The 27424-nt window shown below is 47.8% G+C and overlaps 1 protein-coding gene and 1 pseudogene across 3 annotated transcripts in view; one reads left to right on the forward strand and one right to left on the reverse strand.

Annotated features, from left to right (window-relative positions):
* The window catches only part of Spint1 (serine peptidase inhibitor, Kunitz type 1), a 17079-nt gene extending 3211 nt beyond the window's left edge, over positions 1–13868 (forward strand). Inside the window, exons 2-10 of one of the 3 annotated variants that reach the window (XM_004660794.2) lie at positions 8190–8317; positions 8568–8706; positions 8794–8964; positions 9133–9159; positions 9445–9570; positions 9700–9750; positions 12296–12466; positions 12663–12710; positions 13105–13868. In XM_004660794.2, coding sequence (XP_004660851.2) covers positions 8190–8317; positions 8568–8706; positions 8794–8964; positions 9133–9159; positions 9445–9570; positions 9700–9750; positions 12296–12466; positions 12663–12710; positions 13105–13313 — 1070 coding nt within the window. In that variant the 3' untranslated portion in view covers positions 13314–13868. The remainder of the gene's footprint in view (positions 1–8189; positions 8318–8567; positions 8707–8793; positions 8965–9132; positions 9160–9444; positions 9571–9699; positions 9751–12295; positions 12467–12662; positions 12711–13104) is intronic. The other 2 variants (XM_045156691.1, XM_045156693.1) reach the window with 2 other exon arrangements.
* Positions 4509–5897, reverse strand: LOC123462745 (annotated as a pseudogene).
* Positions 13869–27424: the final 13556 nt, after the last annotated feature.

The raw sequence follows: 27424 nt of genomic DNA on the forward strand, positions 1-27424 counted from the left end.
GTCTTAAATCCTGCAGCTGGAGGCCAAGTAACTTGTCCCTCCTGTACCCTGCTGCTACTGCCCTTCTCCCTCTTTCCTATGGCCTAGTAGTGAGGAGGCGGAGTCTGTGCTTCCCTGGAGAGAGGCCTTTTGAGGTCTAGCAACCTCAGGAAGATGGCTTTATGGCCCTTCGTGTCCTTTGCTCTCTTGGGGGTGGGAAGAAAGGAGTGGTAGGGCAGGCCATCTGCCCCTTGGTCTTGGGCTTTGGTGAGTACAGAGCTGGGCAGAGGGAGGGTTCCTGATTCACCCCAAGGTCTGATGCCTCACTCTGCCTGCCACTTCCGCTTGGGGGAGAAAGGGATGGGCAGGGTTGATAGTAGCTGTCTGCCAATAGACTGCTTTCCCCTTTTCAGACAGTCGGTTGTCTTTGCACAGTGCACCTGGGAAAGAAAAGGCTCCTCCTGGGCTACAGCCCTCCTGGCTTTTCTCCCAGGGTCCTCTCCTGATCACCAGTTCAGCTCCTGGCCAAGGTTTGCTTCCAGGCAGCCAGCTTTCATTCCTGCTTTGCCTTTCCTCCCCTCCCTTTCTCTGACCTCCTCGTCTTCCTCCTGTCTGCCCCTCGCACCCCATCCCTGTGCTCTCACTGGGGTGCTGGTCTTCACACCCCTGCGGCTCAGCCCTATCACCACCCCATGCCTCCGCCTCCTCTTCCTGCCCACTGCCCTGGGTGCGCTCAGAGCACTTCTGTGGATAGCAGTGGGGTAACTGCAGATATGCACCACCCCGGCACAATTCTGCTTGTGAGAAGCATTCATTTGCTGCCTTAATTTACACATGTACAATCACTTGTCGGCCATTTACTCAGTATAGCATTGTTTGTGGTAACTAAGGAATTGGAAGCAATCTGAACAAATTTGATAAGACTTAATACTGTAATACTACTTCTTTCTTTCTTTCTTTCTTTCTTTTCTTTTCTTTCTTTCTTTCTTTCGTTTTTCAAGGTAGTGTCTTGCTGTAGTCCAGGCTGTCCTATGTAGTCTCAGGGTGGCCTTGAACTCACAGTAATCCTCCTATCTCTGCCTCCCAAGTGCCGGGATTAAAGGTGTGCACCACCACGCCCGGCCTGTGATATTATTTTTATTTTATTAGAGAAAGAGGCACATAGACAGAGAAACAGTGGGCACACCAGGGTCTCAAGCTACAAACAAACTCCAGATGCATGTTCCACCTTGTGCATCTGGCTTACATGAATACTGGGGAATCAAACCTGGGTCCCAAGGCTTTGCAGGAAAGCACTTTAACAGCTAAGTCATTTCTTCAGCCCCTTTGGTACTATTTTTCTTTTTTTAATATTTTATTTTTATTTATTTGATATAAAGAGGTAGAGAAAGACAGAGAAAGAGGGAGAGAATGGGTGTGTTAGGGCCTGTAGCCACTGCAAACAAACTCCAGACACATGTGCCACCTTGTGCATCTGGCTTACCTGGGTCTTAGAGAACTGAACCATGGTCCTTTAGCTTTGCAGGCAAGCGCCCTGACTGTTAAGCCATCTCACCAGCACCCTGTGATACTGTTTTAATAATAAATCTTGCCAGGCGTGGTGGCGCGCACCTTTAATCCCAGCACTTAGGAGGCAGAGGCAGGAGGATTGCCATGAATTCAAGGCCACCCTGAGACTACTTAGTGAATTCCAGGTCAGCCTGAGCTAGACTGAGACACTACCTCAAAAAACCAAAAATAAATAAATAAATAAAAATAAAATAAAACTGCACTCAAGTACTACCTCTTAGCCATGTATAATGGTTCATTATGTAATCCTGGCATTGGGGACTTACCATGTGCATGTGTTACTGAGATAAGAAAACAAAACAAACAAACAAACAAAAAATCCAAGATCTTAAAAGCAAAGTCCTCTCAGCAGATGGTCACCTATAGCATGACATTGTAGAGTTTGAGCCCTGAATCAGACAGACCTAGGTTCAAATCCTCCTTCTGACATTTAAAAACTAAGCTATAGGCTGGACAGATGGTTCAGCAAATAAAGCACTTTATGCTGAAACCTGAGCACCTGAGTGCAGCCAGTTAGAGCCCCAGCCCCCCACATAAAATGCTTGCAGCCACGGTGGCAGGGCTTTTGTAATCCTAGCACATTGACAGCAACCAGGAAGGAGTCAGGGATAGGGAAGTTTCTTGAAAGTTCACAAGCAGCTCAGCAGCAGAGCAAGAACCAGTATTTGGGAGGCAGAGGTAGGAGGATCCCCATGAGTTCGAGGCCAGCCTGGGATTACATAGTGAATTCCCAGTCAGCCTAAGCTAGAGTGAAATCATACCTTGAAAAACCAAAAAAAAAAAAAAAAAAAAAAAAAAAAGGTTCTGGCTTTATGTGCCATAAGGTGTCTGTGGTCACTACCCTAGTGTTAGGATGTAAAAGCAGCCTTAGATAATATGTAAGCACAGGGACAAGAGTTTGTTCCAGTTTCTCCCTACCCACAGCATACTAGGGATCAAGCCCAGGGTCTTGTGCATGCTGATCAAACCTTCTACCTCTGAGCTACACCTCAAGCCCCACAAGTTTTTTTTTTTTTTTATTTGTTTTTATTTATTTACTTATTGGAGAGAGAGAGAGAGAATGCACGCCAGGACCTCTAGCCACTGCAAACAAGCTCCAGACACATGTGCCACTTTGTATATCTGGCTGCCATGGGACCTGGAGAATCAAACCTGGATCCTTAGCTTTCTCAGGCAAGTGCCTTAACCACTAAGCCATTTCTCCATTCAAAGGGGCACACCCCCCCCCTTTAAAAAAAAAATTACAGCCCTACAAATTTTAATAATATATATAATATAATATTATATATATATATATATATATACATGTATAATTTTCAAATGTTACAAGATAATTTTCCCATTCCCCCCTCATCCATTAAAAAATATAACAGATGGGGTCTGGAGAGATGGCTTTGTGGTTAAGGGACTTGCCTGCAAAGCCTAATGACCCGAGTTTGATTCCCCAGTACCCATGTAAAGCCAGATGCACCAAGTGGTACTTGCATCTGGAGTTCATTTGTACCAGCTGGGGCCCTGGCACACCCATTTTCTCTCACTCTCTGTCTCTCTCTCTGCTTGCAAATAAATAAAAATATATTTAAAATATCCTGAGCTAGAGCAAGACCCTACCTCGAAAAACAAAACGTGTGTGTGTGTGTGTGTGTGTGCATGTATATATATTTTAAAATATAGCAGTCAATGCAGTTGCCTGCAAAGCCAAAGGACCTAAGTTCAATGCCCCAGATGTATAAGGGGGCTCTGGATCAGACGGCGGACTGAATTTGGCTGATGCCAACCCCTAATGTAGATAATATAGGTTGCCCATTGTGGTGCCCAGCTCACAGCACCCAGCAAATTGGTAGCCCTGTTAGTATGACTCCAGGTGTGTCTCCTGGACTAGCCTCTCGGGAACACATGCATTTAGCTCTCACTGCCTGCCCCAAATGCATCTTCTCAATAAATGAGCCACACATTCCCTCAGAGTCTAGTTTCTCTTCTGCCTATGCTCTTGCCCATTCATAGTGCCCTTCATGAGAGTCTTGAAGCATCTGTCCACCAGTGTTTTTTGCATCCTTTCCATCCCTGTGGCTACCCTCTACCTCAGACCCTCCCATTGCATGTTCTGTCATCCACTGCCAGCCTTCTTGCACAGAAGCACTTCTAGATGGGTAAAGCTGCTGTCCAAAGCAAGATACCCTATACTTTTCCCTTAGAACTCCAGAACTCAGCTCAACTGCACAGCCATTGTCTGTCTCCTTACCATACCATTTGCTTCATGTTTGAATGTCCTGCTGTGTCTAAACACCCTGGCCTGGCATCATGAGAACTTTGAAGTCCATTCCACAGCCTGGCTGGTCTCTTTACCAATCACTGAACTAGCTTTGCAAATTCTTCACTCCTTGCTTCAGTTTCCCTTTTTTTTTTTTTTTTTTAATTTTTCACTTAAAAACTGTTTTTTGGTTTTTCAAGGTAGGGTCTCACTCTAGCTCAGGCTGACCTGGAATTCACTATGTAGCCTCAGGGTGGCCTCGGACTCATGGTGATTACTGAAAATTGCTTTGCCAGGGCCTCAGCCACCAAAATTGAATTCCAGATGCAAGTGCCATCTAGTGGGCATATGCAACCTTGCACTTGCCTCACCTTTGTGCGTCTGGCTTATGTAGGATCTGGAGAGTTGAATGTGGGTCCTTGAGCTTTGCAGGCAAGCGCCTTAACCGCTAAACCATCTCACCAGTCTTTTTTTTTTTTTTTTTTTCTTCAAGGTAGGGTCTCACTCTGGCCCAGGCTGACCTGGAATTCACTAGTCTCAGGGTGGCCTTGAACTCATGGCTAATCCTCCTACCTTTGCCTCCTGAGTGCTGGGATTAAAGGCATGTGCCACTATGCCCAGCCGCCCAGTCTTTTTTTTTTTTTTTTTTTTTAATATATAGGTATAGGTCTTTTGTATTAGCTGTGTAGAAAACTCAACTGTATAGAATTTACAGACCAAAATGGCCGTATTTGTAAACAGCTAGCAGGATCAGGGTAGCCCACAGAATAGTAATGTGCAGAGTCACAGACCACACTAAAGAGGAATGTACAGTCTGCCGCACCGGAACCTGCAGGGTCAGGTTTTTTAAGTATTATTTATACTTAATGTTCCACTGGCAGATCTCTTTACTATTCAAAGCATAAGGAACTGGCACTTGTGACTGAGCCCAGCATTTCAAAATTGGAAACTCTTGGTCACATCAATAAATCTGGGTTGCTAACCACAATAAGGGTGTCGCCATCCTTCCTATGTGGCTGGTGATAGCGATAGTGCACAGGCAAAAAGGCTTGGAAACAGTCAACGCACTGTGCATCCTGTCTGGCATAAATGAGGACTTGAGATTCCTTGGACAAAGAGTTGGGGCTTCTGTGTTAAAACTTTCTGAAATTATCATTGCCTCTGTTAAGCTTTTCTCTCATAATGAAGTCAATTCATAAGGATCCACAGAAAGTCCTGTCAGGGGAGGGGGGTGCTGGAGAGATGGCTTAGCAGTTAAGTGTTTGCCTGGGAAGCCTAAGGGCCCCAGTTCGAGGCTCGATCCCCCAGGACCCACGTTAGCTAGATGCACAAGAGGGCGCACGCATCTGAAGTTCGTGCAGTGGCTGGAGGCCCTGGTGCGCCCATTCTCTCTCTCTTTCACACTTTTAAATAACTAAATTAAAAAAAATTTTTTTTTTAATTAAAAAAGTCCCGTTGGGATGTAACGTTTAATTTTTTAAAAAGTTAAAGTGATTATTTTTTTAATTAATTAATTAATTTGTTTGAGAGCAACAGAGAAAGAGGCAAAGAGAAAGAGAATGGGCACGCCAGGGCCTCCAACCACTGCAAACGAACTCCAGATGCATGCGCCCCCTTGTGCATCTGGCTTACGTGGGTCCTGGGGAATCGAGCCTCTAACCAGGGTCCTTAGGCTTCACAGGCAAGCACTTAACAGCTAAGCCATCTCTCCAGCCCTAAAGTGACTATTACTTAACTTTATTTATTTATTTATTTATTTGAGAGAGAGAGAGAAGCAGATAAGAAAAGGAGAATGGGCGCGCCAGGGCCTCTAGCCACTGCAAACAAACTCCAGACACATGTGCCCCCTTGTGCATCTGGCTTATGTGGGTACTGGGGAATTGAACCGGGGTCCCTAGGCTTCATAGGCAAACACCTTAATAGCTAAGACATTTCCCCAGCCCAAAGTGACTATTTTTTGGTGTCTCTGGGTGAGTGGCTATGAGCATGGCCTTGGACTGATGCTGTCTTCACTTACAAGGGGGTCCCAGAAGCCACACCTTCCCTGGACCTCACTGCCCGAGTCTGAGGCTTCTTCCATCTGAGGGTTACAGGTCATGTCAGGGAGACAATCAAAAAGCAGGTTTTCTGCCAGGAGCAGGTTGAATGATGGCCCCTCAGGACATGTGTCCATAAAAAGCTCTTGACCCCATGAGTATGACTTATGAATATCTGGAACAGGTGTTTGCAGGAGTGATAAGGAATTTTAGAAATGATCACCCTGGATAAATGTTCTCATAAGAAAACTAAGTGGCAGGGCACAGAGCACTTGCCTAGCAGGAGCAAGGCCTTGGATTATTATATCTTCCAGCACTGCAACACCTGTAACCCCACCATTTGGGAGGCTCAGACAAGAGGATCATGAGCTCAAGACCAACCTACGCTATATACAGAGTGCTAGGTCAGCCAAGCAAGACACTGTCTGAGGGAAAAAGAGATTGGGGGCTGGAGAGATGGCTCAGCAGTTGAAGGTGCTTGCTTGGTGAGCCGAGGGCCTGGGTTCAATACCCAGGTAAAGCCAGATGCACGAAGTGGTGCACGCATCAGGAGTCTGTGCAGTGGCAGGAGGCCCTGGCACAGCCATACTCCATGTCTCCCTCTCTGTCAAATAAATAATTAGAAACAACAAAAAATTCCACTTCCCCCCGGGCCAAACCATCTTTTTATTTAATTTTTTAAAAATTTAATTAATTTATTTGAGAGCAAAAGACAGAGAAAGAGGCAGAGAATGAGCACACCAGGGCCTCCAGCCACTGCAAATGAACTCCAGATATGTGCCCCCCCCCTTGTGCATCTGGCTAACATGGGTCCTGGAGAATCGAGCCTTGGACTGGGGTCCTTAGGCTTCACAAGCAAGCACTTAACCGCTAAGCCATCTCTCCAGCCCAATTTTTAATATATTTTTTTCAGGTGTCATTCCTTAGTCTTCTCGCACTCACCTCCCAGGTAGGTCTCCCTCTAGCCCAGCTGAGATTAATGGTGTACACCACCACACCTGGATAATAATAAAAGTATTTTTTAAAACTCGGTGTTAGCATACACCGTCATTCCCAGCATTTGGGAAGCAGAGGTAGGAAAACGGCTGTAAATCAAGGCCAGTCTGAGACCACAAAGTTAGTTCCAGGTCAGCCTCTGTTAGAGTGAGTGAGACCCTGCCATGACAAAACAAACAGACAAAAAAAGAGTCGAGCCTTTAATCCCAGCACTCGGGAGGCAGAGGTAGGAGGGTCGCTGAGAGTTCGAGGCCACCCTGAGACTACATAGTGAATTCCAGGTCAGCCTGGACCAGAGTGAGACCCTACCTCGAAAAAAAAGAGTCGAGCGGTGGCACACACCTGTAGTTCTAGCACGTGGGAGGCTGAGATAGGAAGATTACTATGAGTTCCAGGCCTGTCTGGGCTAGAGTGAGATTCTGCCTCAAATAAATAAATAAGAGACAGGTGTGGTGGTATGTACCTATAATTTTAGCACTTGGGAGACTGAGGAAGGAGAATCATAAATTTGAGACCAACCTAGGCTACTTAGGAAGATTGTCTCCCCGCCCCCCCAATCCAAACCAACCAACCAGACAAAAGAACGAAAGAAGAAAAAGCCAGGAGTGGTGGCACATGCCTTTAGTCCCACCCAGCACTCAGGAGGCAGAGGTAGGAGGAGTTCATGGCCACCCTGACACTACAAAGTGAATACCTTGAAAAAAAACATAAATTTGAGAGAAAGAGGCAGGTAGCGGAGGAGGGAACGAAGACAGTGGGCACTCCAGGGCCTCTAGCCACTGCAAACTCCAGATGTATATGCCACCTTGTGCATCTGGTTTACATGGGTTCTGGGGAATCGAACCTGAGTCCTTAGGCTTCACGGACAAATACCTGCTTAGTGTAGAAAATAAGAACAAATTTAGTCCTTCTAGTACACAAAGACACAGTTGCTTAAATGAGGTCAGATAGTATGTTATTCGGTAATCAGAAAGTAGATTTGTGTTTTTTGTTTTTGTTTTCCAAGGTAAGGTCTCACTGTAGCCCAGGCTGACCTGGAATTCACTTTGTAGTCTCAGGGTGGTCTCAAAGGCATGGCAATTCTCCTACCTCTGCCTCCCCCTCCCGAGCACTGGGATTAAAGGTGTGTGCCACCATGCCCGCAAGAAAGTAGGCTTTACAACAGAACAATGTCCTGAACATGCCAGTCATAATGTCTGTATAGAGAACACTTACTGATTTTGTTGTGAGCTACTACTACCTATGCTCTGTGCAGGCTGCCGAGTCCTAGGTTGATCTACATGTGGCCTGTGCTGCCACCACGCCACTTATTCCCAAACAGAGATCTGGTCTCATTGATCTTACCTTACTTTCTGCAGGGTCCCGGATCCCTTGGACTTGGATAGGCATAGATTTGAAGGTACAGGCCAAGGAACCCCTGGTGCTAAACAATGCAGACAACACAGATTGGCACCTACTACAGGGTCCCACAGACATCAGGATAGAGGTGAGACATGGGTTAGACCCCCCCTCCCCCCGGCCCTTCCTCCCCTCATCCTCCCAGAGACTCCTGCCCGAAGTGGTAGGCTAACTAATGGCTCATGTGACATGGGCTAGAGGAAAGATAAAAATGCACTTACTGCTGCCGCGTCCCTTTGTTCTCCCCAGGGGGGTGTGCAGATGTGTGGGTGGGAAGGCTTAAGGCATCCCAAGGGCATCAGGAGCTGCCCAGGTCTGACGGTCAGCCCTGTTTATAGAGAAACAGTCCAGACAAGGTGAAGCTGTGGGGACTCAAGGAAGGCGCCTACCTGTTCCAGCTGACAAGGACTGACTCAGACCAAGGAGAGAAAACAGCCAACATCACCATTACTGTGCTGTCTGCCAAGCAGACAGAAGGTAGGGAAGGGGTTGGCTGTAGGTGTCTGGAGCCACCACACAGACCAGTGGCCCCACAGGCCCCTTCACTAGCTCTTCTTTCTCTAGACTATTGCCTCGCATCCTACAAGGTTGGCCACTGTCGGGGTTCCTTCCCTCGCTGGTACTATGACCCCACAGAACAGATCTGCAAGAGGTTCACTTACGGGGGCTGCTTGGGCAACAAGAACAACTACCTCCGGGAAGAGGAGTGCATGCTAGCCTGTCGGGATGTGCAAGGTAGGCCTTTGAGAGGCTGCTTTGGGACAAAGGTGACTTTCTCCCAGCTTGGTGGTCTCTCTTTACTGGTCAGAAAGGTGGGCTATGGGCATCCCCCATTCCCTACCTCATCATCTCATTGCTGTTGTAGCCTGATGAGACCTATGGCACCCTTGTTCTCTTCCTCAGGTCTCCCACTGGAAAGGCACCATCCAGGTGGGCTTTACTTCTTACCCTATTTCCCTCACCCTGCTCAGTCTCGGTTCTTACCATAATCATATCCCCGATCAACCTGCCCGTGCCCAGCTTCTCGTGTCCTCTCGTAGTATAGAAGCGCCGTAGACACCCCTTCCAACTCAGCAGCCTCCTTTCAGCATCTCTCCAGTTTACATGTTGAGGGAGTTGGTTGATGGAGGGAATGGGTACATGGTGGAGAGGGCAGGTAGCTGCCTGCTGCCTGGCACCTATTCTGTGCCTGAGCCTGACCTCACCCCCACCCAGTGTGTTCTGGCAACTGCCACTCTGCCCAGTTCCACTGCAGCAATGGCTGCTGCATCGACAGCTTCCTAGAGTGCGATGACACCCCAGACTGCCCTGATGGCTCAGATGAAGCCAACTGTGAAAAATGTGAGGCCTGGGAGATGGAGAAGGGGTGGACATCAGGTGGGGAGGTCCTGATGGATTCCCCCTCCCCACACACACACCTCTGCGAGACCCGTGCTGGGCCTGAGCCTCTCTGTCCTTTGATCTCTGCAGACACCAGTGGTTTTAATGAGCTCCAGAGCATCGGTTTCCCCAGTGAAAAAGGTGAGATCCTACCCAGATTGGGGTAGATTGTGTCTCTGCCACCCTCACTCCAACTGGCATTGCCCAAGGGGTTTGCCGTGTGTGCAGGCAGGGAACCCAGAGTCAGGAGCTCCCCAGCTATCCTGTTTCTTGGACGATTCCCGGACTCTTTGGTGCTTCTGTTGTTTCCTAAGCATCTCTCATCAGCCATCGTCTGAATACCCCATGACTTTAGTCTTGCCCACTGCATATGACTAAATGGTATGTGTTAAAAGGGAAGCTTCACAGCATTACTGTACATGGAAAGCTTCTCTGACTTGCCAAAAGTTGAAAATAATGATAAAAATAAGGATAATTTATGCTGGAGTTGAGGTGCAGTGGTAGAACTCCTGCCTGTCATTCACAAGGGCCTAAAATTCAATCTCTAACACTGGAAAGTTTAAAAGAAAAATAAAATTCTGTAAATGTAACTTGTACTCAGAGATAACAGGTCAAGCATGATGGCTCATGCCTATAATCCGAGCACTCAAGAGGCTGAGGCAGGAGGATTGTGATGAATTTGAGACCAGCCTAGACAGGCTGGTGCAGATGTAGTTCAGTTGGTAAAGTGCTTGCCTAGCCTGTGTTTGATCCCTAGAATGGCATAAACCAAGCATGGTGGGGCATGCCTGTAATTCCAGCACATGGGAGGTGGATTCAGGAGAATCCAGAGTTCAAGGCCATTCTCAGCTGTGTAGAGAGTTCGTTTGGAATCAGGCATGGAGGCTCGTGACTTTATTAATATTTTTCTTTTTTGTGTGTGAGGCAGGATCTCTCTGTAGTCCTGGAACTCGGTGAGACTCTCAGCCTCCCCAGTGCTGGGACTGATGGTGTGCACCATCAGGCCCAGCCTAAAAAAAAATTTTTTTTTTAGGTAGGGTATGTCACCTAAGCTGGCCTGGAATTCACTCTGTTGTCTCAAGCCGCCCTCAGACTTACAGTGATCCTCCTACCTCTGCCTCCTGAGTGCTGGGATTAAAGGCATGTGCCACCACACCTGGCAATTTTTTTTTTAAATCTTTTTTAAGGTAGGGTCTCACTGTAGCTCAAGCTGACCTAAAATTTACTATTTAGTCTCAGGGTGGCCTCAAACTCACGGCGAGCGATCCTCCTACCTCTGCCTCCCAAAAACCTTTTTTTCTTTTTTAATTTTTTTTTGAAATATATTTTTATTTATTTATTTGAGAGAGAGAACAAGGGGGAGAGAGAATGGGCACTCCAGGGCCTCCAGCCACTGCAAACAAACTCCAGATGCATACACTCCCTCGTGCATCTGGTTTATGTGGGTCCTGGAGAGTCAAACTAGGATCCTTTGACTTTGCAGTCAAATGACTTAACTGCTAAGCTGTCTGTCTAGCTCCCCACCCCCCAACTTTTTAAAAATATTTTATTTTGTAAGCAGAGAGGGGGAGAGAATGGAAGAAGCATGCCTGGGCCTCTAGCCATTGCAAACACACTCCAGATGCATGTGCCACTTTGTGCATCTAGCTTTACGTGTGTACTGGGGAACCGAATCCAGCTTGTTAGGATTTGCAGGCAAGTGCTTTAACTGCTGAGCCATCACTCCAGCTCCCTAAAAGAAACTTTTTAAGTTAAGGCGTTTGCCTGCAAAGCCAATTCCCCAGGACCCACGTAAGGTCGATGCACAATGTGGCACACATATCTGGAGTTCATCTGCAGTGGCTGGAGGCCCTGGCACACCCATTCTATCTCTCTTTTTTTTTCCTCTCTCTCTCTCAAATAAATAAATTTAAAAAAATTTTCAATTTGAGAGAGAAAGTCCAGAGCCCTCAGCTGCTGCAAACAAACTCCAGATGGGTGCACCCCCTTGTGCACATGTGTGACATTGTACACTTGTATCACTGTGCTTCTGGCTTACGTTGGACCCAGAGATTTGACCATGATTCTTAGGCTTCTCAGGCAAGAGCCTTAACCACTAAGCCATCTCCAGCCCAAACTTTTCTGTTTGTTTGTTGTTTTTTTTCAAGGTAGGGTTTTTCTAGCCTAGGCTGACCTGGAATTCACTATGTAGTCTCTGGCTGGCCTTGAACTCATGGCATTCCTCCTGCCTCTGCCTCCCAAGTGCTGGGATTAAAGGCATGCACTACAACGCCTGGAAACTTTTTTTTTTTTTTTAACTAGGGCTGGAGAGATGCCTTAGTGGTTAAGGTACTTGCCTGCAAAGCCAAAGGACCCTGGTTCTATTCCCCAGGACCCATGTAAGCCAGATACACAAGGTGATGCATGTGCCTGGAGTTCGTTTACAGTGGCTGCCTCTCTGTCTCCCTCTCCCAAATAAGTAAATTTTAAAAAATAAATTAATTTAAAATTTTTATCATTGTAAAAAAAAAAGAAAAGAAAAGAAAGCTATCTAAAGCCATGTAGTTTCCCTTTGACCCTCACTAAGCCGTGGCTGGGGTAGGAAGGGTGCCATAGAAGATGGTGAGCAGCAGCCACACAGGCCTGGAGAATGGTGCAGGGAATTCCTGTGGGCTCACCCTCCCCTTTGCGTACTCCCTAACTTCAGGGCACTGCGTGGACGTGCCAGACACGGGGCACTGCGATAAGAACATCCCACGCTGGTACTACAACCCATCCCTTGAACGCTGCGCCCGCTTTACCTACGGTGGTTGTTACGGCAACAAGAACAACTTTGAGGAAGAGCAGCAGTGTCTTGAGTCCTGTCGTGGCATCTCCAGTGAGCAGCGTGGCAGGGGCAGGGTGTGGAAGGGAAGGTCTGGCTCACGTACTAACTGCTCTGTCCCAAAGCCTGAGCAGGTCGCTCCTCTCTCCTGAGTGCCTGCGGCTGTCATGGGAGAGGATGACCGAGATGGGCTGGGGCACTGCAGGTTGAAGAGTCCTTAGTGCTGACTGGCTCTCCCTCCCACTTACAGAGAAGGATGTGTTTGGTCTGCGCAGGGAAGGTTCCATTCCTAATGTAGGTAAGCCCTGGTCTCTCCTTGTGCCAAACAAGTCAGCTCCACACGATTGCTTGTGAGTGCCTAAACCATTTTGGGAAGGATCCTGATGTTACTCATAAGGCCAGAGTGCCATTACTAAATAGGAAAGCCTGGCATAGACAAAGGAAGGAAGCACAGTGAATTTCTGCCAGGTTTCTGCCTTTTCCCAAGCTCCCTGCAAACAGAGTGACTTGGCAGCCACGACCCGTCAGCATGCCTCTGGGCTCAGGGATCCAGTCGAGCTAGAGGTCTTAGTGGGGTGCCCATCTGCATCTGCACCCGGCATTCACTTGTCTTGGCCCCTTTCGTAGAACAAGGATGGGTGTCAGAACCAGGCGGCCTTTGGAACCCCTCATTCTGCCCCTTTTTTCCCCAGGCTCTGTGGAGGTGGCTGTTGCTGTGCTCCTGGTCGCCTGCATAGTGCTGGTGATCGCTATCCTGGGTTATTGCTTCTTTAAGAGCCAGAGAAAGGGCTTCCACAGACATCGCCACCGCCACCCACCGCCTACCCCTGCCAGCTCCACTGTCTCCACCACCGAGGACACAGAGCACCTGGTCTATAATCACACAACCCGGCCCCTCTGAGCCTGGGCTCCTGCTGGTCTCACCAGGCCCTGCTTCCCACTTGCCAAGACAGAGGCCAGCACTGGGGAAACTTTGGCACCAGACTCCCGCTTGTTTCCCAAGTGTGCTCTGCCTCAAGCCAGGCCTTTGGCCCTCTCGGAGGCATCTCTGCTGAGCTCAGGTCAGTTCTGGAGAAGGCTCAAGGGTCTGGGAGGAACAGAAAACCCTTGAGCCAGGAGCACTGTACGTAGAAGGAACTACCTGCCCAAGAGCCAGAGGAAGTTGAGAGTTTTGTGTCCTGTTCAAAACTGCCTGTCCCTGTCCTACGATGCTAGGAAAGGGACCTAGGGTAGTGTCCGAAATCGGAGGCTCCCAACCCTGTCTTCCACAGCTGCCCTTCCTTTCTGCACGGTCCAGTACCGAGAGGAAGTACTTCCCTTTGTAGTTGATGCTGTAAATACTTGTTTTTTTCCAGGACTGGGGTCAGCTCAATGATAGAGCATGTAGGAGGCCCTGGGTTTTCTCCCCAGCACCACACAATAGTAAATTGAATAAAAAGTACACAAGATAAAAATGGTGGTTTGTTTGGTGAGTCAGTCACTCTGTCTCTCTCTCCCCCCTCCCTCTACCTCCCCCCATATTATAGCACTTGGGATGAAAAACCTAGGGCTTCATGCATGCTAGGCAAGTGTTCTACTGCTGTGATATATCCCCGGGTTTGTTTGGTGGGGTTGCTGCTGGAGAGGGAGGGCATGATTTCTGGGGGGACATGAAACTGTCCTGTTCAACCTGTTCAGGCTTTGGCCACCCTGTTCAGCAGGTTTTCCCATCTCTCCTGAAACTGCCCTGGCCCCTGAGGGTGGAGAGGAGTGTGACCTCTGACCACCAGAGGGGAGGGGAGAGGGCCACGGGAGTAGAGGGCTCAGGGAGGGAGGCTGCTGCTGTGGTGGGTTTCTTCTGGTTGTGCCACTCACCAGGCCTGCTCAGATGTGATGAATCTTAACCTGCTGTGTAGTCGGGGGCTTTTGAACTTAGTCATTTCCAAGTTACCAGGCGAGGTTCATCAGATGCCTCCTTGCCCACCTGAGAGGCCTTAGCTTCTTCACAGAATTACAGTCCCCCCCCATCCCAGCCTCCAGTTGAGATAACCCCACTTCCAACCACTGTGCCTGTTGCACTGCCAGTCACTAGACAGTGCCCACCATCAAGGGAAGCTATTGAAATGCCTTACATGGCTCTATTTGGCCCAGCATACAACCCTATGGTGAAAGTGTTGCCCCATTTTACAGGTTGGAAAACTTGACATTGAAGCTGAGTTCCCAGGTCCTGGAGCTGGTGTGGGAACGCTGGACCCAAACCCCAGTTGTCTTGTCTTTCAGAAGAGCTTGTGTGCTACATGTGAGCAGTTGAATGAAGTGCAGCCGACACAGATGTGAGCATGGGAGCCCTCCGTGAGCAGGGTAATAGGTATCCCTGACTGTGCCGGCCTCAGCAAGCAGCTAGGAGGAGGGCTTCCAGCGCAGCAGGATAGCCGTCCATCGGTAGTGCCTTGGATTTTGTGCCTGCTGTTCTGGCCCTCTCCACCGCCTCCCCTTCCTCACCCTTACCTTTAAACACTCGCCCAGGTGGCTACCACTCCCTGTCACACCCTTGTCTGCCAGCCGGACTGTGAGTACAGGGCAGTCCTTCTTTTGTTTATTCATCTGTCGTCCTGCCCAGTTTTGAGCTCCCTTCGCCACAGATGGCTTCTGAGTCACCTCCAGACCTCCAGCATTGTGTGTTCGCTCTGTGACCTCAGTTAATGGTAGTTATTCAGTGAAGTGGAGTAGACGGCAGGGGAGGGCCTCGTTCCCTTTGTTCTATTTCACAGGGCACTGGGGTTTTTCTCTCCTACCCCTCTGTGCTACCAATTATTGGGCCCTTCCTTGAAGACTCGAGATGGACCCATCCCCCGTTCTCCTGGCTCTTTGAGTGCTTACTGGACTAGGATGACTAATGAAAGGCTATCCCAGTTCCCAAGATAGTGATCAACACTGAGCAAGCGTAGTAAGTGCTGGCCTGAAGTGAGAGAGGTCCTCTCTGGGAGGGGAAGGGGCCAAGTGCCTTCCCTAGTAATGCAGCCACAGCGGCTCTGGCAGGAAGACAGGAAATCTCTCTAAGGGGCCGCTAGGGGGCACACTCACCACTTCTGAGCCATGTCTTCTCTCTCTTAAGGACTCCTGAGGCAGGTATAGCAGAGCAAAGACAGGTGCCCTTGCAGAATTTATGCTCGGGAGTGTGGGCAGCATGGATGAAGTTACACTATAATGATTTAGTCCCCAGATTGCACTTTACATCTGGAATACACTAGCCATCCTCTGCTCCATCCCTACCTAAATGATTCTCTTCCTCCTGCCTGCCTAACTCCATGCTTGACAAAGGCAGCTGCCTACACCTCTAATGCCCCTTTGCCCATGGAAAGCACTTGATCCATACAGCTTGGGGTTTTTTTTTTTTTGCTTGTTTGTTTTGTTTTGGTTTTCAAGGTAGGGACTCACTGTAGCCCAGGCTGACCTGGAATTCACTATGGAGTCTCAGGGTGGCCTCCAACTCACGGCCATCCTCTTACCTCTGCTGGGATTAAAGGTGGGCTCCACCACGCCTGGCTCATAGAGTTGTTTTTTTTTTTTTTTTTTTTTTGTTGTTGTTTTTGTTTTTTTCCGAGGTGGAGTCTCTAGCCCAGGATGACCTGGAATTTCAGGGTGGCCTCAAACTCACAGCAGTCCTACCGCTGTCTCCCAAGTGCTGGGACTAAAGGCGTGCCACGGCATGCATTTTAAATGGCTTTGCCACACTGTGGAGCCACATACATTATTGCCTTCTTTGCTCTCTCCTCCTATACACAGCTCTGCTGCGTGCACATGAACTACGTCCTGTGTCTGTCCTCATCTGGATGAGACTCATCAGGGCAGGGACTGGGTCTCATTTGCCCCAGTACCCCCTGCCAGGCCCACTTGTATATGTTAAGTACCCAACAAACGGTGGTTGGGAAAAAGCTGAGTCTTGTCAAGCTGTGAAGACTCAACAGACCGAGATGGACTAGGGCTGTAGCTAGTGAGAGTACTTGCCTAGTGGGCACAGCATTCAGTCCCTAGCACTGAAAAAGAAATGAAGCCAGGTGTGGTGGCACACACCTTTAATCCCAGCACTCAGGAGGCAGAGGTAGGAGGATCACTGAGTTCGAGGCTACCCTGAGACCATACTGTGAGTTCCAGGTCAGCCTGGGCTAGAGTGAGACCCTACCTCGAAAAATGAAAGAAACAAACAAAAGAAGAAGAAGAAGAAAAGAAACTAATCCTAGGACTCTGGAAGATGAAGGCCTTGGGTAAATGGAAATGGCAAGGCCCTGTCTCCAAAACAGGAGAAGAAATTGAGAAATGTTTTTTTAGAATAGGTGTTAAATAGAAGAACAAGAGTCTTAAAGATTTTTTTTTTTTAAATTTTTGCTTTATATTTATGAAAGAGAAAAACAAGCAGATAGGGGAGAGAGAATGGGCATGCCAGGGCCTCTAGCTGCTGCAAATGAACTTCAGACACATGCGCCACTTTGTGCATCTGGCTTTATGTGGGTACTGGGAAATCAAAGTCAGGTCCTTGGGCTTTTCAGACAAGTGTCTTAACCATTGAGCAATCTCTCCTCTAGCCGCATGTTTTTTTTTTTTTTTTTTTTTTTTTTAGTTTTTCGAGATAGGGTCTCACTGTGGTCCAGGCTGACCTGGAATTCACTGTGTAGTCTCAGGCTGGGATCCAGCTCACTGTGATCCTCCTACCTCTGCTGGGATTAAAAATGTACGCCACCACACCCGGCTTTGTTTTTAAAAATTTTTTTAAGTAAGTCTCACTCTAGTTCAGGCTGACCTGGAACTCCCTGTAGCCAAAGTTGGCCTCAAACTTATGTCAGTCTTCCTACCTCAACTTCCCAAGTGCTCCACCATATGTAGTTTTATTTATATTTATTTAGTTTTTTTTAAAGAATATCTTTAAAAGATTTATTTTTATTTATTTATTTACTAGAGAGAGAGAGAGAGAGAGAGAGTGAGTGAGAATGGGCACGCCAGGGCCTCTAGCCACTGCAAATGAATTCCAGATGCATGTGCCTCCTTGTGCATCTGGTTTATGTGGGTCCTGGGGAGTCAAACCAAGGTCCTTTGGCTTTGCAGGCAAATGCCTTAACCACCAAGGCATCTCTCCAGCCCCCATTTAGTTTTGTTTTTTTTTTAAAGGTAGGGTCTCACACCAGCCCAGGGTAGCCACGAACTCATGGTGATCTTCCTACCTCTGCTTCCACCTACCAAGTGCTGGGATTAAAGGTGTGCATCACCACACCCAGCCTAAATGTGTGTATGTGTATATATATTTTTTTGGGGGGAAGGTTGGAAGTAGGGTTTCACACTAGCCCAGGCTGACCTGGAATTCACTAGGTAGTCTCAGAATGGCCTCAAACTCAGAGATCCTCCTACCTCTGCCTCCCAAGTGCTAGGATTGAAGGTGTGTGCCACCACACCTGGCTCTAAATATATATATAAAGATTTTTTAAAAACTTTTTATTTCTTTGAGAGAGAAAGAAGCATGTATATATGGGGGGGGAATGAATGAGAGAGAGAATGGGCACACCAGGGCCTCTAGCCCCTGCAAATGAACTCCAGACGCATGTGCCACCTTGTGCATTTGGCTTACATGGGATCTGAAGAATCGAACCTGGGTCCTTAGGCTTCACAGACATGCGCCGTAACTGCTAAGCCATCTCTCCAGCCCTCAAAATTTTTTTTTAATTATTTTTTTAAATTATTTATTTATTTATTTATTTGAGAGCGACAGGCACAGAGAGAAAGACACAGAGGGAGAGAGAGAGAATGGGTGCGCCAGGGCTTCCAGCCTTGCAAACGAACTCCAGACGCGTGTGCCCCCTTGTGCATCTGGCTAACGTGGGACCTGGGGAAGCGAGCCTCGAACCGGGGTCCTTAGGCTTCACAGGCAAGCGCTTAACCACTAAGCCATCTCTCCAGCCCCAAAATATTTTTTTTTTAAATTATTTATTTATTTATTTATTTATTTGAGGGAGACAGACACAGAGAGAAAGACAGATAGAGGGAGAGAGAGAGAATGGGCGCGCCAGGGCTTCCAGCCTCTGCAAACGAACTCCAGACGCGTGCGCCCCCTTGTGCATCTGGCTAACGTGGGACCTGGGGAACCGAGCCTCGAACCGGGGTCCTTAGGCTTCACAGGCAAGCGCTTAACCACTAAGCCATCTCTCCAGCCCCAAAATATTTTTTTTTTAATTTGTTTGTGAGAGTAAAAGAGGCAGAGAGAGAATGGGCACACCAGGGTCTCTAGTCACTGTGTGCATCTGGTTTACATGGGTACTAGGCACCATACCCATCTCTCCTTCTTGCTGTCTCTCCAGCTCCACACCTGGCTTAAAAAAATTAAAAAACTTGGCTGAGTGTGGTGGCACACACCTTTAATCCCAGTACTGCAGAGGCAGAGGTAGGAAGATTGCTGTGAGTTCGAGGCCACCCTGAGACTACATAGTGAATTCCACATAGTGAATTCCAGGTCGGCCTAGGCTAGAGAAGGACCCTACCTCTAAAAAACAAAAATAAATAAATAAAAATAAAATTTAGGCCTCCTTCTTCCCTCCTCCTTTCTCCTCTCCCTCCTTCCTTTCTTCCTCTTCTCCCCTCCTCCCTCCTTCCCCTTCTTCCTTTTTTTATTTTTTCAAGGTAGGTTTCACTCTAGCCCAAGCTGACCTGGAAGTCACTTTGTAGTCTCAGGGTGGTCTTGAACTCACAGCAATACTCCTACGTCTGCCTCCAGAGTGCTGAGATTAAAGGCCAGCTATGCCATCCCTCCAGCCCATCATCTTATATATATAATCTGTCTTCTATCTCTCTCTGCTTGCAAATAAATAACTAAAAAAGAAAACATAACAGAGCCGGGTGTGGTGGCACATGCCTTTAATCCCAGCACTCCGAAGGCAGAGTTAGGAGGATCGCTGTGAGTTCAATGCCACACTGAGTCTACATAGTAAATTCCAGGTCAGCCTGAGCTAGAGTGAGATGCTACCTCAAAACAAAACAACAACAACAAAAAAAAAAAAACTAAAAAACAGAGGGGCTGAAGAGATGGCTCAGCGGTTAAGACACTTGCCTGCAAAGGCTAATGACCAGAGTTCGATTCTCCAGTACCCACATAAGCCAGATGCACATGGTGGCACATTCATCTGGAGTTCATTTGCAGTGGTTAAGAGGCCCTGGAACACCCATTCTGTCCCTCTGACTCTCTATCATAGATAAATAAATGAAAATAAAATTAAATGTGTATATTGGAAATAAATAAAAAGTTCAAAAAACAAAACATTCTAGCCTGGCATGGTGGTGCACGCCTTTAATCCCAGCACTTGCTTGAGAGGCAAAGGAGGATCGCTGTGAGTTTGAGGCCAGCCTGAGCTAGAGTGAGACCCTGCCTCAGAAAAAATAAAAATAAAGTAAACCACTCCTAAGCCATCCTTCCCCTCTTAAGCAAACACTGCTGAAGGAGTACTGCTTTTGCTCTGTTGCACAAAAGACCACTCCCATCCCCACCCCATCAAGAAAGACCAAGGCCTGAGCAAGCACTTTTGAGCTCCCCCAGGGAGGGCTTGTCTATAACTCCAGACCCAGAAGGCCCCTCCACTCTAGTGGTGGTGGTGGGGGGGGTATGGTATGGTATCTAACTCCTCTTCCAGCAGTTCTGAGGGTTGTTGCAACAGAAGACTAGAACCAGGAAGACCAAGAAAACCAAAGAAAAAGGTTCCTAATTTGGGAGTTAAAAAAAAAAAAAGAGGAGCCAAGCATGGTGGTGTGTCCCTTTATTTATTTATTTATTTATTTATTTATTTATTTATTTATGAGCGACAGACACAGAGAGAAAGACAGAGGGAGAGAGAGAATGGGCACGCCAGAGCTTCCAGCCTCTGCAAACGAACTCCAGACGCGTGTGCCCCCTTGTGCATCTGGCTAACGTGGGACCTGGGGAACCGAGCCTCAAACCGGGGTCCTTAGGCTTCACAGGCAAGCGCTTAACCGCTAAGCCATCTCTCCAGCCCATGGTGTGTCCCTTTAATCACAGCACTCTAGGAGGATCACTGAATGAGAAGCCAGCCTGGGGCTAGGAGTGAGTTTCAGGTCAGTCTGGGTTAGTGGTAAACACTGCCTTGGGGGGAGGGGGCGGGAATCAGTAAGAACATAAGATAGGGTCAGACAAGAAACCCGGTAAAAACGAGTTGTCCATGAGCTCTAGAGTAGCTCCTAAGTGTCTCAGCTGCAGGTCCCACCACTGCCCCGTACACTGAAGAGCTAAGACGTCTGGGCTGGCAGAAGTGATGAAGGCTCCAGGTTTGGGGGAAGGAGAGGAGGGTGAAACAGGAGTGGGTTAGATGACTGTAAGAGAAAGGATGGACAGATAGACAGTTGTCCTGTGGGAAAGAGAAGAGGACAGGTCTTGAGGAATGGGATGCAGCAAAGTGGTCAGAGGGGCAGCAGAAGTGATTGAGGGGCAAAGGCTAGGGAACCACATGCTTTAGACCCTGCAAGGCTGGGAACAAACAGGTCGCTGACCATCACAGATGGTTGAAAGTGTGGGGTCAGGGCTGGAGGGTGGCTTCCCTAGTCCAGGATGCATAGGGCAGGAGGTTGACGGGAGGTCTGGACTGAGCATTAGTCTGAGGGGAAGTTAGCATTAGTGGGAGAAACAGAAGGCAGGAGGAAGAACCAAACACTGACCACATAAAGGCCACATTATTGACCCACTGACTCACTGAGATGGTCTTCCCAGGGGCTTCTTTCTGATCCACTGACCCCCTTCTATGTGATTCCCTTTGTGATGAGTTTATGACTTTGGGTTACCCGTGCTGTCCATATGATTTATGACGGACCCAAAGAAAAATGCAATATGAATAATGAGATGACAAGGTCCTCCCGCCCCCCACCCCCAAGTTGGAGTTCACTCTAGCTCAGGCTGACTTGGAATTCACTATGTAGTCTCAGGGTGGCCTCAAACTCATGGCTGTTATGCCCAGTTCTCGGCACCCCCAGTGACCACCAAGGAGGGCCAAACACGTACGCAAGGGCAAGGAGCTTTATTTTCGGGCTTAAGCTTGGTCTCTTGTCTTCACCAACGCAGTGTGTCCATACAAGAGCCCCGAGCAGCAGGGGGACAGGCTTTTTATAGGGATTTGAACAAAGAAGTAGGGAATGGGTACATGATTGGTTGATTTCTTAGGACATTGGCAGAAAGGTTGGCGGGCAAGGTTGGTGGGCGGGAGCTAGGTAACTAAGGAACAAGCAGTGAATAACATTTGTATGTACTTTGAATGGCCGAGGCAGGGAAGGAGGAGGGACAGGTCTTTGGCCAGTCTCAGGTGTCCTGGGCAGGGGTCAGGGCAACTACCCCTTTGTTTCTCTATTTAAGCTGAAAGTTGTAATTTAGGCCTAACCAGGGCAGCGCTCTACTGAAGCCTGTCATGGCCTCATTTAGTTTCTGGGTCCTTCAATGGCCATCTTCCTAGTTCTGCCTCCCGAGTGCTGGGATTAAAGGCATGCGCCACCACACCTGGCTTCGATGACAGTAGCATCCAGTTACCAGCTGTAGAGCCCCCGCAGTACAGAAAACAGGGGGGCTGTCATCACTGAGTTGAGGCCCAGAGATGGGGAGTGATGGGCCCAACATTAAGCCGGTGTTTAGTACAGCCAGGCCAGGAAGCTAGAGGTCCAAAGCCCTAAACTGTGCTGTGGTTCATCCCTTGTCTTTATTTATTTATTTATTTACTTATTTGAGAGCGACAGACACAGAGAGAAAGACAGACAGAGGGAGAGAGAGAGAATGGGCACCCCAGGGCTTCCAGCCTCTGCAAACGAACTCCAGACGCATGCGCCCCCTTGTGCATCTGGCTAACGTGGGACCTGGGGAAGCGAGCCTCGAACCGGGGTCCTTAGGCTTCACAGGCAAGCGCTTAACCGCTAAGCCATCTCTCCAGCCCTCATCTCTTGTCTTTTTCAGATAACTGGGCTCAGCTTTGGTTTCTGTCCTTTATCAGGAAGTGGGACAAAAGGAGCCAAAGCCAAGAAGCTGCCAGCGCTGGTCCCTAAGCCCCAGGAGTTTGGGAACCTAAGGTCCACACCCATGTAAACACAGGCCAACACTGATACTCTCACTTGGTTGGGGCTTGATAGCTTCCTCCAAATCAGTTCCCCACTATTATCTTGCTTATCCCTGCAGGTCCCCTGGGAGCCAGGGAGGGGCAGAGAGTATTAGCCCCACTTCACAACTGCTAGAAACTCAGACGAGAGGGAAGGCAGTAATTTACCCAAAGTCACCCAGCAAGTCAGGATGGAGCTGGAATAGAGGCTGTCTTTCCCGGGCCTCATGAGAGGTTGGAGCCGGAAAAGCAAAAAAACATGACCTATTGCATGGATAGAGTGCACAATTGCCAGAATCAAGCGTCTGCTGTTTCACAAGAAAAGCTATTGTGGGGCTGGAGAGATGGCCTGGAGGTTAAGGCACTTCCCTGCAAAGCCAAAGGACCCAGGTTTGATTCCCCAGTACCCATGTAAGCCAGATGCACAAGGTGGCACATGCATCTGGAGTTTGTTTGTGGTGGCTAGAGGTGCCCATTCTCTTTCTCAAAGAATAAAGTATTTGAAGGGGGGGGGCAGCTAGAGAGATGGCTTAGCAGTTAAGGCATTTGCCTACAAAGCTAAAGGATCCTGGTTTGACTCTCTAGGACTCAGGTAAGCCAGATATACAAGGGGACACATGCATCTGGTGTTTTCAGCAGCCAGAGGCCCTGGCATGCCATTTCTCTTTCTGCCTCTTTCTCTCAAATAAATAAATAAAATATACTAAAAAAAAAAAAAAAAAAAAGTCCTGTGTTCCCACCACTACCACCAGGGGAGGAGGGCAGACAGGAACAGTGGAATAAGGCCATAATGGATAACTGAAGGAGCCAGGAGTTGTGGCCAGGTGTCCCTGCATGGGGTCCATGCTACCTGTTCTAATAATAGACTAGTTCTAATGGGCTCCAGGAAACCTTTAAGGCCCACATGAAGCCCAAAGACTTTCCTGCTACCCCTCCCTAGCAAGGCTCAGGGTCACCTAGACACGTGGGGAGACAAGGGTCAGAGAGGCAGAACTTGCTGATGGCTGCATTCACCTTTCAGAGGGGCAACAGGTGGGTGGCCAGACTATTAGCAGCAGCTGTAAAGCCGGACAGTAAGTTCCGTGGTCATTGTAGCTATGAGCCCGTCCTAGACCTCAGATTGAGAAGAAAGCCCTGAGAACGTTTTAGCAGCAGGGCAGGCCAGCTCAGTGATGACATCTACCTTTGCCTATCCCAGTCCTCACTCCACCTCCTTTACTCCCCAGCCTAGGATAAGCCAGTTTCTAAGAACCCTAGCTTTTCAGCCTTGCCCACCAAGAGACCCATTTCTTGGAGCAGATCCTCCCGTCCCCCATGTGGAACTCTGGGAAGAGGCCTGGATTTAAGGTTAGGAAACCCGGGACCAAGGCTGTTAATAGACCTAAGGCTGCCTAAACACTGACGCAGACGGGGGCCAAAAGCAGCAGAGCCCAGGCTCAGGAAGTCAGTGTCACTCCCTGGTGTTGCCACACAATGACTCATGTGGCCCCTCTGCTGGGTTCTGCTCACCTTACAGGGGATCTGGCCCAGGCCCAAGGAGGGCGCTGTCAGCACAACCCTGCTAGGAGCGGGGGTTTCCTGGCAGCCAGGTACAGTGGGCAGGTCTGACCTGTGCAATCCCATCTGTGGTTACTGCCTGGGGCCAGGGCTGGTTGCAAAAGGGGCTGGTGCTCCTGATGCAGTCTGCTCTCAGTCTCACGGTCTCACTCATGATCCGGTTCCCAGGAGAATGAAGAGACCAGGGAGGGTGCGTCACTTCTGCCCTGGGCACCATTCTGTTCCCATGAGGACTGTAAGGTGGCTCCTTCAGATGTGCATGCACTCACACTCACACCAGTCCAGGACCATGAAGCGCAGCCAGCATCAAAATGCACATAGAAGGGCTGGAGAGGTGCCTTAGCAATTAAGACACATGCCTGTGAAGTCTAAGGACCCAGGTTCAATTCCCCAGTACCCACATCAGCCAAATGCACAAGGAGTGCATGAGTCTGGTGCGCCCATTCTCTCTTTTGTTTTTTTTTATTTTATTTACTTATTTGAGAGTAACAGACAGACAGAAAGAGGGAGAGGGAGAGAGTGAGAATGGGTGCGCCAGGGCTTCTAGCCACTGCAAATGAACTTCAAATCTGTGCGCCCCCTTGTGCATGTGGCTAATGTGGGTCCTGGGGAATGGAGCCTCGAGCCGAGGTCCTCAGGCTTCACAGGCAAATGCTTAACCGCTAAGCCATCTCTCCAGCCCGCCTGTTCTCTTTTTATTTGCTTCTTTCTCTCTCATTTATATAAATAATTAAAACAAAAAAAGATGCAAGCCAGGCATGGATCACCACAAGTTCGAGGCCACCCTGAGACTACGTAGTGAAATCTAGGTCAGCCTGAGCTAGGGTGAGACCTTAACCTCAAAAAACAAAAACAAAAAACAAGATGCACATAGAGGCCCCTCCCTATACAGACCTGTACAGAACTGAGCTCCAGCAGACACAACCTCACCGTCACAGACCCCAAGAAAATAAGCCCAACAGCGCTGGGCGTAGCAGTGCACGCCCATAATCCCAACACTTCAGAGGCAGAGGATCACTACTGTGAGCTCAAGGCTACTCCGAGACTACATAGTGAATTCCACCTCAGCGTTGGCTAGAGTGATACCCTACCTTGAAAAAGCAAAAAAGATAAAATAGGTCCAACAGATATGCTCGACACAGAGGCAGAGACTAACATGCATTCTACACACTGGAGATTCAAATATAGACACCCGTGTTTACATAGATACCCATGTATGGAATTATTCAGTTTTGCATAGAGAAACACTATTTGCACAAAAACAAAATCAGGGACATAAAGGTATGTGACACAGCTATAAACACACCTTGTCATCATTTAGTATTTATTGAACACCCACAATATGCTAGTCAGACTTAACAGAAAAAGCCCCCCCCACACACACACACTGAAACTCAGCCATCCTTAGGATTTACTATGGATTATGTTGGGCCCATTCACTAAACCAAAGGTGGATTTTTTGTGTTGTTTTGTTTTCTTCAAGGTAGGGTCTCTCTGGAGCCCACACTGACCTGGAATTCACTCTGTATCCTCAGGGTGGCCTCCAATACACAGTGGTCCCCTACCTCAGCCTCCTAATTGCTAGGATTAAAGAAAGGTGTGTGCCAATACACCCGGCTTTTCAAAGGGGGATCATATATATATATATATATATATATATATATATATATATATATATACACATACATACATACACATATATATATATATGTTTGTTTGTTATTTAGGCCAGGCATGGTGTTGAATGCCTTTAATCCCAGCACTCTGGAGACAGAGGTAGGAGGATCATCATGAGTTCCAGGTCAGCCTGGGATAGAATGAAATCCTACCTCAAAAAGCCTATGTGTGTGTGTGTGTATGTGTGTGTATATATATGTGTGTGTGTGTGTGTGTGTGTGTGTGTGTATGTATATATGTATATATACACACATATACATACATACATACATATATATATACATACGTACATATATATATGTGTGTGTGTGTATACACACATATATATGTATGTATGTGTATATATACATATATGGGCTGGAGAGGTGGTTGAGTGGTAAAGGCACTTGTCTGCAAAGTCTAAGGATCCAGGTTCAGTTTCCCCAGTATCCACATAAACGAGATGCACAAAGTAGTTCACATGTCTGGAGTTCATTTGCAGTGGCTAGAGACCCTGGTGCACCCATTCATTCTCTCTGTCAAATAAATAAATGAATATAAAAATCATTTGAGAGAAAGAGACAGAGAGAGAGAAAATGGGCATGCTAGGGCTTCTAGCCACACATGGACCACCTTGTGCATCTAGCTGACATAGGAACTGGGGAATCAAACTTGGGTCCTTACGTTTTGCAGGCAAGCCCCTTAACCACTATATAATCTCTCCAGCCCAGATTTCTTTCTTTTTTTATTTTTTTGGTTTTTCAAGGTAGGATCTCATTCTAGCTCAGGCTGACCTGGAATTCACTCTGTAGTCCCAGGGTGGCCTTGAACTCATGGTGATCCTCCTACCTCTACCTCCTGAGTGCTGGAATTAAAGTCATGCACCACCATGCCCAACTCTCCCTCTTTAATTCTCTCAAATAGATGTTTATACCATGAAAAAACAGTTAAAATTCTAAATGATTTAAATATGCAATATCTTGCTCTTAAGCAGGAATTGAAGTTCAAAGACTTTGATTGTAATGAAGCATAAAGCAAATAATTTTTGTCCCCTTGAAAAAAACCCCAAAAGGGCTAGTGTCATACACCTTTAATCCCAGCACTCCAGAGGCAGAGGTAGGAGGATCACCATGAGTATGAGACCACCCTGAGACTATATATAGTGAATTCCAGGTTAGCCTGAGCTAGACTAAGACCCTACCTCAAAAAAAAAACAAAATTCTCTCTCTCTCTCACACTCAATCTGCCACTTTATCTCTCAAATAAATAACTAAATAAAACATTAGGAAAAAAATAGCAAGGGCTGGAGGAATGGCCTAGTAGTCAGGGCGTTTGCTTGCAAAGCGAAAGGACCCAAGTTCAATTTCCCTGGACCCACATACATCAGATGCACAAGGTGGAGCTTGTTTCTGGAGTTCATTTGCAGTGGCTAGAGGCCCTGGTGTACCCATTCTGCCCCCCCTCCACTCTCTCAAATACATATATATATATATATATATATATATATATATATATATATTTTTTTTTTTTTTGTTTGCTTGTTTGTTTTCTCAAGGCAGGGTCTCACTCTAGTCCAGGCTGACCTGGAATTCTCAGGCTGACCTCGAACTCACAGCGATCCTCCTACGTCTGCCTCCTCAGTGCAGGGATTAAAGGCGTGCACCACCATGCCTGGCACATACACACACACACACACACACAC

This window comes from Jaculus jaculus, chromosome 8, assembly GCF_020740685.1.
Source record: "Jaculus jaculus isolate mJacJac1 chromosome 8, mJacJac1.mat.Y.cur, whole genome shotgun sequence".
In the NCBI taxonomy this organism is placed as follows: domain Eukaryota; kingdom Metazoa; phylum Chordata; class Mammalia; order Rodentia; family Dipodidae; genus Jaculus; species Jaculus jaculus.